This window comes from Oryctolagus cuniculus, chromosome 12, assembly GCF_051225735.1.
Source record: "Oryctolagus cuniculus isolate XC-2025 breed Fujian yellow rabbit chromosome 12, ASM5122573v1, whole genome shotgun sequence".
NCBI lineage: Eukaryota > Metazoa > Chordata > Mammalia > Lagomorpha > Leporidae > Oryctolagus > Oryctolagus cuniculus.
Window position 1 is genome coordinate 107,141,499 of NC_142878.1, and position 12,190 is coordinate 107,153,688.

General features: G+C 49.7%; 1 protein-coding gene across 9 annotated transcripts in view; it reads right to left on the minus strand.

Moving 5' to 3' along the window:
• SCAPER (S-phase cyclin A associated protein in the ER) overlaps window positions 1-12,190 on the minus strand; it is a 439,476-nt gene that overhangs the window by 377,040 nt on the left and 50,246 nt on the right. For all 9 annotated transcript variants that reach the window (XM_070054635.2, XM_051834595.3, XM_051834596.3 and 6 more), the window contains one exon: window positions 4,697-4,891. In XM_070054635.2, the coding sequence (XP_069910736.1) occupies window positions 4,697-4,891 (195 nt within the window). The remainder of the gene's footprint in view (window positions 1-4,696; window positions 4,892-12,190) is intronic.

Sequence of the window (12,190 nt, forward strand, 5' to 3'; positions counted from 1 at the left end):
CACTAAGATCACGTCGCAGGATGTTTCTGGTTTTGTTTCTCTTATTTATTTGAGAGACACAGTGATGGAGATAGGGCACTCCTCTGCTATTCACTCCCCAGATGTCCACAACAACCAGGACGGACCCAAAGTCAGAATCTGGGAACTCAATCCAGGGCTCCCATCACCCAAGCCATCATCTGCTGCCTCCCCACGTCCGCAATGACAGGAGCCAGAACCGGGAGTCAAACACAGGCCTAGATGGGGAATCTAGGCATCCCCGCTCGCTTCATAACTGCTGGACAAATGCCCGCTCCCAGGAGGATGTGCTAAAAACCAAAACGAAGAGTATATTCTGGATTCACACGGCCACAGAGATAATCGTCAATCAAGTTTTATAACAGGAGGGCAATATGCTCTGAGAAGATTAACACTACTGGTAAGAAGTCTCAGCTAGCAGACAAAACTAGAGGGGGTCATAGCCACAAGAACAAAAAAACAGTCCACCAGCGACCAAAAGGCACACCAGGAAAAAGGCAGGAGGCTGGTGAACTTGTTAAGAAAGTACAAAAGGAGGAGGCCGACATTTTGGCACACCGAGTTAGGCTGCCACCTGCAACACCAGCATCCCATGTGGGCGCCAGTTCAAGTCCAGCTCTCCACTTCCAATCCAGCTGTCTGCTAATGAGCCTGGGAAACCAGCAGAAATGGCCCCTCCATCATAAAGCCGATGTTTGTTCTTCAGCAGAATTCTTTCCAGGCTGATGTCTCATCCTTCCTAGTGCCCGAAACTAGACCTGCGCAGACAGGCTATAACAAACTAGTGTAAGTTTACATCAGCGGACAGTAACTGAAATCCACTGGTGGTTTTTCCACAATGGGATTTTCCATGAAGTTTCTGAAGACTCCTTGGAGAGGAATCTTGGGTTTTTCTCAGTAATTACTCAGCTAAACCCTAAACCTGCTGAGAATGATCGGTGAAACTCAGAACTTTTCAGTCTCAATGATCAAAGCATAGTTTTAAATCCCACCTATGGAGCTGATGCTACAGTGGGCTAAGCCTCCGCCTGCCGTGATGGCATCCCATATGGGTGCCAGTTCGAGTCCTGGCTGCTCCACCTCCAATCCAGCTCTCTGCTAGGGCCTGGGAAAGCAGAAGAAGATGGCCCAAGTGCTTGGGTCCCTGCATCCACGTGGGAGACCTGGAGGAAGCTCCTGGCTCCTGGCTTCACATCGCCCCAGATCCAGCCATCGTGGCTATCTGGGGAGCAGATGGAAGACCTTTCTCTGTGTCTGCCTCTCTGTCTCTAGCTCTGCTTCTCAAATAAATAAAATCTTTAAAAAAAAAAATCCCAGCTATGGACAGTCTGCCTCGATAGCACAGGAGGAATGACACGGGCTCCACCAGATGACTGTGCAGGAGAAAAGCAGGGTCCTGCTAATGGTGTCATCTCTGTCCTCCCGTGTTCCCCTGGGAAAGCCCCTCTGCCCACTCTCCTATCTTCACAAACATGTCCCCGGCCCTAAGTGGCAGCCGTGGGACCAGAGCACGGAGTACCTAGGGGCTAGCCTGACACAGTGACAGGCCTGCTGCCGTCACGCCAGGCACCGTGTCCCGGTCTTTGTCGGACTCAGTCTGAGAGCAAACGCCTCTGCGCCTCTCCAGTGGACAGCGCTGACGGCCATCAGGTGTGGCTCTAGGCAGCGTGCAGCTGCATCCGGGTGCCCGCTGCCCAGCTCCACCAGAATTCTACATCTACTCCCGTGACGCCAGCGTCTGCATCGACATCTGCACCCCTCCCCTCACATAAACCACCAGACTCACGGGGGTCTTCTCCACTCCACCACCAAGAATGTCTTCTGGGGCATCCTACCCCAGAGGCCCCACCCAGCTGCCGCTGGCTACTCCAGAGAGCCGACTGTGCAGGGGGAGCACCAAGACAGCTGCAGACCCCAGACTGCGGCCAAGGGCGCCCCCCAGCGTCCACACACCACATCCAGCCCCTCCCACACTGAAAGGGGAAGCAAGGAAAGGAAAGTGGTTTCCCAGCCGTCTCTGCCCCAAGCTCCCCCTGCACACTCCGGAGGGAACACCTAGCCAGAGAAGACGCCCGGACTCCTCTTTCTGCAGCCACCCCTTAAATGTCACGACTGGTTCTCCCCAGCCTCGCCTTCATTACTGAGTTAATGGAGCTTCTGTGAGAAGAGCGAGCCACCGCTTCCTGAACTTTGCTTGTTCATGCCCTGGGCCACTTGGAGGGGGGCAGAGCTGTGAGTCAGGCGATGTAAGAAGTGGCTGCTTCCTCTTCGAGGAAGACTCCGGGCAAACAAGAAACACGCACTTCAACACTGTGCCACAGCTGAACCACAGAATACAGTGCTCACTGCCCCTGACATGAGAGACAAAACCAGGCTTCAGTTATGTAACTTAGGCTAAACATAAAAATCAGACACACAGACACATCTTTCAATGCATCGACTAAACAAGCGACCACCTGCAAAATAGGGGGAAATCCTTGTGCCACACGGCTCAGAGAGGCACTAACCAAGTAAGAGGATGAATGGCAGTGCTTCATAATGAGAACAGAGCAAAACAGAAGCAGATTTAAAAACAGCAACACTAAAAACATGAGAGGAAATCTACAATCCACCCAACAAATTTCTATTATTATTAAGCTTTCATAGAATTGTAGATGAATGAGTGACAGAATCGGGGGAAGAAAGAGCCATGCTTCCTTCTGGCCAATCTTACCCCTCTCAAACAGTGAGGAAGGAGCAGGTGTGGCGCAGGTTAAACTACCACTTGGGACACCTGCAGCCAGCTGCTCCACATCCAACCCAGCTTCTTAAAAATACATCCTGGGGGGGGCAGGCGATGATGGCTCAAGTGTTTGAGCTCTTGCCTCCCACATGGGGGACCCAGATGGAACCCCAGGCTCCAGGCCTCGGTGTGACGCAACCCCGGCTGCTGCAAGCATTTGCAAAGTGAACCAGTGGATTGAAGAACAATCAATCAATCAGTCTGTCGCTCTGCCTTTCAAGTATATGAAAATCAACATCTTTAAAAATAAAATTTTTCTAAAAAAATAAAATAAAAAAAAAAAAAGAAGCTGCTATCAGAGACTAGCATGACAGTGTCTGCTCATCGCAGACAGGACTGACTGATTGCACTTGGCCAGTCTCACTTCTTCACATTTTCCAAACAAATTTTACTTCTTCAGGCAGCTTCTTGCTATTTTTAATCACCAAATCAAGGACCCACGGATCTGGTCTCTGGGGTTCACCTATGGCTTACCTGGACCCACAGGACAATTCACAGAAGGAACTACAATCCAGGTCTAAGTCCAGTGGGCTTTCCACCACACACGCAGACTCATTCTCCTCCAGGGATACATTACTCTAAAGACATTTTCTTAAACTATGCGACGGGAAGCAGCCTTCTGGCCCAGAGGTAAAGACGCCTGTGTCCCGTGACACAGTGCCTTGGTTCGATTCCCGGCCCTAGCTCCCGACTCCAGCTGCCCACGAAGGTGGATGCTGCCTCCCGTGGGAGAGGCCTGAACTGCAGCCCCAGGACTGCCTGACCCCAGCGCAGCCCCCGCTGCTGCAGGCTCTCAGGAGCTGCACAGCGGACAGGAGCTCTGTCTCTCTACCTCTCAAATAAATAACACAAAAACAAAAGATTTTTACTTGCTAAAAGCAACAACAGTAATTCTGACAAGCACACCATGCATCTGGATGGCTTTAACTACCGTTCACCTTGAAGCCTGCTGCCAATGAATCATATTTTTAAGCAGGTCTATAAGCTATTAGGCTGTTTCCAATTTAAAAGGAAACACAGCTGCTGCCTCACCATGTAGCTTTTCTCTGACCCTTCATATATTTCAAAGGCTAAATAATGAATTCCAGGGTTTTCAACCATGTTCACCATAAACACAGGAGTCGTCTCTTTAATATTTCTATGAAGATGTATCACTCTGGCTTTTCTCAAAATAATTTTATTCAATAAAAATTCATAATATATAGCTTGTATTTACTAGAGGGCCAGGCTTTTCAGCGAATTTTTAGACAGACCATGTCTGTTCAGTGTCCTATGACAAACACAAGGTTATCTATAATTAGAAAACACACCTTACAGTGACATTCCAGTCCCACCCAGGATTGTTTATGGCTGGCCATCAATCTCACTTTCCTCTGACCAGCTCCAATCAGGAGAATGATAAGTATCTGAATGGAAAGGGAGCAACGTCCAATTAAAAGACACTAAACATGAAACCAAAGAATGTGAAAATCTCACTAGTGCCACCTACAGGACCAAAGGAAAATGCATATAAGAAAGATTAAAAAGTCATTTGTGTGTGTGTTTATGTGTATAGTGTGCAAACTGTGTGTGTATGTATGTATAGCGTGCAAACTGTGTGTGCGTATACACACAAACCTGATTCCTTGGCCAGGACGATGCATCAAGACAGCTTTCTACCACAATAAAAAGCACAACCCACGCCCCCCCCCCCCAAAAAAAAAAAACTCTCTTCAGAATCAAAGCCTGAAGCACAGTGCTGACTTTACTGTGCCCATCAGGAGAATAATTTCTCCCAAGAGGTTAACGAAAGCGTGCAGGATCTATTCAAACCAGAAACCGAGAGAACCGACACAGTCCGACGAAGCCGAGGGTGGAGAATCTGCCAACAGGCGCCGCGCCTCGGAGCCAGCCTACCTTACATTCCACCACGCTCTGGTCGGATTCACAGGTGACATAGATTTCATCCACCGCCCGGCGAAGGTTGTCAAACAGAAAGGCCCAGTACCGAGCCCGCAGGTCGACCTTGCGAGGGTGCCTCGTCTTGGTGGGACTCTTGTCAAAGTGCTTCTCTCCCGCCGTGGACGTTCCTTTACAGTCTACCGCCGCGTTCTGGTGGGGTGAAACAGGAAAACACGTAAATAAGTGAGCACCTGGGGACTGGATTTTTGTATAAAAATAAATTTTAAGTAAGCACTTTGTATTCAACATAAATACTTAAAGACAAGGTACTCTTCACTCATATAACTCTTCAGTTCCTCACACAAGCTGTTGGCCTTAAAAAGAACAGGTCTGTGAGCTCAGTGTTATTTCCAGCCCGTCCGACTGAAGAGGAGGATGACGAGCGGTGAAGAAATCCTGGGTAAAATCAAGCTCTGAGGCCACTGCTGATTCGCGGCAACACACAGACTGCAAGTTCAAACACTTGTAGACCAACAAATAAGTCACACAGATCTCCACTTACAAATGCCATACCCAGGAGCTCTACATTCAGTCACTTGATTTTATCTTAAACTATGTTTCCACCAAAAGGGAAGACTAACATAGAGATCGGGGAGTAATTACGAGAGAAGTGAAAGAACAAAGCTACAGAGCAGACGCCCAGTGAAGCAGCTTTGGTGCTCACCCGGCTCTTTCTTCCGATGCTCAGCAGACTTCAGAGGCACAAAATTACAGCCTGCGGCTTCAAGGGCTGACCACAGACGCACCCACCAAGATCACGGGTCTGAAGTGTACAGAGGCGAGGGGAGCACGGGAGGGGAGGAAGGTGAATGGCTGGCTGGCTCGCCTGCCCTCCAGCTGGAGCAACAGCCATGCCCAGGCCGTGTGGCTTGCCAGAGTGCAGAGCCCCTGACACGAGGCTAGTGTGCTCATGCACTCTTCTACGGGCCTCATCCCTGGTTTCTACAGCATCATCACCACCGAAAAGCAGGCACGGGTGTGCGAGCGCACGGACACACACACACACACACACACACGGGCAGAGATGGAGCAGCTCCCCCTCCTTGCACGGCAGCCCCCTCAGACTATCACTGCCAGACTTCGCAAGAAGAAACTTGGAGATATTTTACCTGAAAGGCCTGGTCCAGGCCCGAATTCTCAATGAAGATGGGAAATGTCACCTTTTCACCAACATTCAAACGATAAACTTGAAGGTAATTTTCAACAATTAACAACACATACCTCAATTGTTCTCCACGTACTTTCTTGCCTTAAATAGTAATTTTTTAAGGTTTATTTTTATTTGAAAGGCACAGTTACAGAGAGGCAGAGGCAGAGAGAGAGATCTTCTATCCTATGTTCACTCCCCAGATAGCCGCAATGGCCAGAACTGGGCCAATCCAAAGCCAGGAGCAAGGAGCTTCTTCCAGTGCAGGGCCATCCTCCACTGCTTCCCCAGGCCATAGCAGAGAGCTGGATCAGAAGTGGAGCAGCGGGGACTCGAACCAGCGCCCATATGGGATGCCGCCACTGCAGGCATCAGCTTTGCCTGCTATGCCACAGCGCCAGCCCCCTAAACAGTAATTTATTTTACTATGTCAAAGAGTCCCAGTTTGGGCTAAATCAGACTCAAAATCCAATTCAAGCAGTGTCTTCCCCAGAACAAAGCTTTATTCTATTACTTTGCTAATAACAAAAACAACAATTGACACAGGACTATACATGAAAAATCAACTTCATAAAATCTCCTGCCCACCTTGATACAATGTTGAAAGGACCTATTAACTGCACTGCACAGAGTAGAAAACTGGGGTCGGAGGCCAGGTGATCTGTCCACCGTGTAGAGCGTGGGAGACCAGCTCCCGCTGCAGCTCTCTGGCGACACAGCAGGCACGGGCGTGGGGCCAACAGCTCTCTACCAGAGGGCCCAGATGACCTGATTTCTCTTCCATACAACATCAGAGTTAAAGTCAACTCAAGAAGGTTCCTGAATTATATCTCCCTCACAAACCTTTTTTTTTTTTCACATTGATCAGCAAAGAGTATTAGTAGCTTCCTACAAACCCAGCCTGTAATCTTACAAAATTCACATCAAATCAAAAATCACAGAGGCTGAAAAAGCAGTAGAAGTTTCAAAGTATGGGGACTTTTCCTGCTTCTGATGAAGATCACAGCCTCGACAGACATTGTGGTGCAGCAGGTTAAGCTGCTGCCTGCGACGCCAGCATCCCATATGGGCGCCAGTACGATTCCAGCGGCTCCACTTCCAATCCAGCTCCCTGCTCATGCACCTGGGAAAACAGCAGAGGACTGCCCAAGTCCTTTGACCCTTGCACCCATGTGGGAGACTCAGATGCAGTTCCAGGCTCTTGGCTTCAGTCTGGCCCAGCCCCGGCCATCGCAACCTATCTGGGGAGTAACCAGCAAATAGATTAACTGATCAATCGACCTTTCTCTCTGTATGTCTCTCCCTCTCCCTGACTCTGCCTTTCAAATAAACAAAAATGCATCTTCAAAAATTAGTTATAATGCTATTTTTAAAAAAGGGTCATAGCAGCAACAGTCGCAGAGGCAGATGCATCCCACATCCGCGACATTCTTGCTGCTGTGGGCCCTGCACTGCGCCCAGGGCTTCACGTACAGTAGCACCGCATTTCGTCTTTGAAGCCACTTGGAAACACTCCGTCAGCTCCACTTCACAGAGGAGGAGAGTGAGGGCAGCTGGAGTAAATGAGGTCTCACGCAGACCAGTGACAGGGCCGGGACTGGCTCCCTGTGCCTGACTGCACAACCAAAGGGAAAGAGGGAGAAAGGAACTGAGATTCCGCACTCATCCCTCTCTGAGGGGCTCGCTGGTTCTCGAGATTCCGAAGAAGCCTCTGGACAGACCACGCAGATCCACAGACCACTGGACACACAGTCCACGCTCACAGACCCCACCCTGAATTCCGGCTCAAGAAGCTCTCTTCTGACAGAGTGATTAAGCCACCTCATGGGACAATCACATCCCATTCTGGAGTGTCTGGGTTCAAGTCCCAGCTCTGCTCTCGATTCCAGCTCCCTGCTAACGTGCCCCCTCAATCACCAGGGTCCTTGCCACCCACGTGGGAGACCCACATGGGAGTCCAGGCTGCTGGCTTCAGCTGGTGAATCAGCGGAAAAGAGGCCATCAATGGGTGGGAGCTGTGTGCACATCTCAAATAAAATAAATAAAATTTCAAAGAAGAAAAAAAGCAGCTCCCTAGATTGTGCAAGCATCTGAAATTATCTTAAGCACAGAAATGAAGTCTTGAGGCTGGCGCTGTGGTGCAGTGGGCTACAATCCCATACGGGCGCTAGTTCAAGTCCTGGCTGCTGCTCTTCCAATCCAGCTCTCTCCTGTGGCCTGGCAAAGCAGTGGAAGATGGCCCAAGTGCCTGGCTCAGCTCCAGCAATTGCAGCCAGCTGGGGAGTAAACCAGCAGATTGTCTGTGACTCTACCTCTCAAATGGAAGCGTTGGGGGGGGGGAGGGGGGGATCAGTCTTGGGGCTGGTATTGTGGCACAGTAGGTAAAGCTGCTGCCTGCAACACCAACATCTCATATGGGTCCTGGCTGCTCCACTTCCTACTCGTTCCTTGCTACTGCGCCTGGGAAGGTGGGAGAAAATGGCCCAAGTGCCTGGACCTCTGCACCTACATAGGGGACCTGTATGAAGCTCCTGGCTTCTGGTTTCAGCATGGCCCAGCCCTGGCCTATGCAGACATCATGGGAATGAACCAGAGGATGGAAGATCTCTGTGTTTCTCCTGCAACAAATAAATCTTTAAAAAAATAAAAAAAAAAAGACCTATTGTGGACATCCACTTCTGAGATAACAGACTGTTATATTAGTATGTGTTAACTCAGGGAAAATTAAATAAATAATTATTTATACATCAGTGTACTTAGTACCTAATTTCTAATGTAATATAAACTGACAAATGCATAAACTAGCTTTTTAGTAATTTGGCCATAAAAGTAATACATACTCTTCAGAGACAGACACGTAATGATACTGCACGGAGACGCCAATGATTAAATCAGTTAAGATCGACTGACCTATTTGAAAGGCAGAGGTAGAGAGGGGGAGATGGGGAGAAAGGGAGAGCTCTTCTGTCCCCTGGTCCACTCCACAGAAGGCCTCAACAGCCAAGTCTGGGCCAGGCCAAAGCCAGGAAACAGGAGCTACACACTGGTCTCCCACGTGGATGGCAGGGGCCCATGTATTTGGGCCATCTGCCATCTTCCCACAGAGCACTCGCAGGAGGCTGAGCTGGAAGCAGAGTAGCTGGGACTCTAACCAGCACTGCAAGATGGGAGGCTGGTGTCGTGGGCAGCTTCCACCCACTGTGCCGTAACAGCAGCCGCCACCAGCACCACCCCACTTTTTTTTTTTTTCACCTACTACATACCAGGTATTCCCTTTAACTCATACATACAGATTAGGTTAATGGACCCTCAGAATAAGTCAATAGGGTATCACTAACCCCACTTTATAGGTGAAAATAATATTAACACCTAAGCACACATTACCCCAAACCCATAACTGTTCATGCTGTGTCATTTCTGGTTCATAAAGCACTTGCAGCATGTTGTACTTGAAATAACGCTGAAACGCTCTCTGTCCCCTCCCCTCCCCTTGTTTGCAGAGGCCCTGACCGTGAACTCGGTGCACGTTCTTCCAGGACCTGTTTCTTCACCACACACCCACACAGGGAGCCACCGCAGTGGGTGCGGGGAAGACGCCTTCTTCTGGCTGAAGACGCCTGCTCACACCTAAGTGGATGCAAATAGCAAGGAGGCAGCTGCGATGGACATGGTGGACATGAAGCCAGGAGAAAATGCAAGTGCACAGAGAAGGGCCAAGAAGTGCTCTGAGACGCTCTATTGGAACAGGTTAGGAATAGGAACAAAGCCAGCAAAGCAGACTGGGAAGGAGCATCCGAGTGAAGACCCAGGACCCCGGGCACGGAGTATTGACCAGGGCATCCAAAGCGTCAACTGCTCGTCAGTCGACTAAGAGGGCGGGGACGCAACCACAGGACTCACCAACGTCAGAGTCACCACTGACCTCATCAAGCGTTCTTTCAGCAGAACAAGGGGCACAAACGCTTTTCATTTAGGAAGCCAGCTGCAACCGGACGTTTGTTCACGGGTGAGAATACGCGGCAGAGGCAGAAGCTGCCGGCACAGGACAGATCCTGAGAAGGGAGCAGCTCGGGGACCTGGCGTCCCTAAGGAGGTGAGAGCTGGGTCGGAGCAGTTTTGACCACGTGGGTCAAATGGCAGTGAAGTCATCGCTGTGGCTGGGGGAGCAAGGGGAAGTCCTCTTCCCGCTATTTTTACTTTCTCAGTGAAACAGGAAGCAGGCATGATCAGAGAGTGAACACGGAGCAGAAAGTACTGAAACCTGAAGAGAGATGAGACAGCGTGATGCGCTCCCGGGGACTCACCAGGGAAATGCACCTGGCGGGGCGCTGGGACAGGGCTTCCCGTGGGTTACCGGCTAGCAGTGTAGAAGAGCCCACTCAACGTGATCAGCACTCTTCTCCAGCTACATCCAGATGCGTGAGATGCAGGGCAGAACAGGCAGAAGGCGGACATAACCAGGACACCCATCAAGAATACTAACAGGGGCAGAGTCGCGAGACCATGCAAGGAAATGATTCTGACAACAGACAAACCGTGGAGACCCAGGTAGGTCTTCAAGGGGGTGTGCACCAATGGAGGTGAAGGTCCAGTGTGGCAGGAAGCTGGAGGCAGGAACCAGAGCCAGGCGTGGAGCCCCACGGCGCCCGAGTTTCCTGCCACACTCTACAGCTACTTCTTCCAGGCCTCCCTCTCTTCCTGCTCAAGTACATCTGTTAACAGTTCTGCAAATGGTCCACGTGCGGCTGCTGTGGGTCCAATGTCCCCCAGAGTCCCATGGAAATGTAATTCCCAGTGCGACAGTGCTGACAAGTGGGGGGCTCGGCAAGGTGACCGGCCACGGGGAACGGATCAAGGCCATTCCTGCAGAAGCGGCTTCCACGAGACGCCTCCCACCACCACCACGCAGCAAGAGGCCTCCCCACACTGCACTTCCCAACCGGCAAAGCAGGGAGCCAAATCAACTTCTCATTTATAAACTACCAGTCTGCGGTGTTCCCTCACAGCAGCACAAAACCAACCAAGGGAAGGACAGTCATTTAGTCTCTCCGCATCTACAAATGCCTCTACTTCACTCTCGCAATTGAATGATCGCTTGGCTGGGCAGAGCATTCTGGGTTAAAAGTAATTTTCCTCATAAGTTAGAAGGGATTGCTCCACTATCCTTCTGTTGATAGCAAGGCTGCTCTTAGCCTGTCTTCCTCTGTGGGTTTGTTTATTTCTTGGTAATCTTAAAGATTTCTTTCTTAATCTTGACATTCTGCAGGTTCTTGAGAACATCTCCAGGTGTGAATCTATTTTTATTTATCCTGCTCAGCTCCACAGTTTATATTCTGAACCCCTGGAGAACTCAGGAGATAAGGGAAACTTTCAACACACCCACTATGCATTCTCTAATTTCAGAACTCTTAGAAGACATAGAATATCATTTCTCAATCTTAAAACAATCTTTCACGTTTTCTATCTCTTCAGTTCTCTAAGCTGTATTCTAAATCCACCTCAGTAGTGTCTTCCAACTTACAACTGTCTTCCAATCTAATTTCCTGCCCAGAATATCACTTATGCCATTAATTATAGCTTATAAACATCTCATTGATAGGGGCAGTGCTGTAGCACAGGGGGTTAAGCTGCCACCTGCGACACTGGCATTCCATATGGGATCTGGTTCATGTCCCAGTTACTCCACTTCCAATCGAGCTCCCTGCTAATGCTCTGGGAAAAACAGAAGATGGCCCAACTACTTAGGCCCCTGCCACCCACATGGGAGACCCGGATGAACCTCCTGGCTTCGGTCTGGCCCAGCCCCAGCCATTGAGGCAAGCCAGGGAGTGAACCAGTGGCTGGAAACTCGCTCCCTCCCTATCTCCCTTTCTTTCTCTGTGTGTCTCTCCCTTTGTCTCTGTATCTCTTTTAAAAAAAATTCAGTGATATTATTTTCATTTCCATCTATATAAATGACCAAAAATTAATATTCACCTATTTTACTGCATAATTTCTATGTTATGCTTTATTGCTATTCCTTCCTTTGAAGAGCTTAAACTCATTTACCTCAAAAATGAATCCTGTCCTGGTGAACCATGGAGTGTGCAGTTTATCACACTGTTTTCTCACGTCTTACTTTGAAAACCTTGTCTTTTAGCTAGTTCCATTCCTCACCCTTCCCCAGTTTACTCGTTTTCTGGGTATCAACATCTGGCCCAGGGAGGCCCTACTCCCAGAGGCCTTCTGTCGGGGCCTCACAGGTCTCCCCCGTCAACAACACGAGGGCACCGTCACAGGCCACAGCTCAGGCAGGCCGCAGC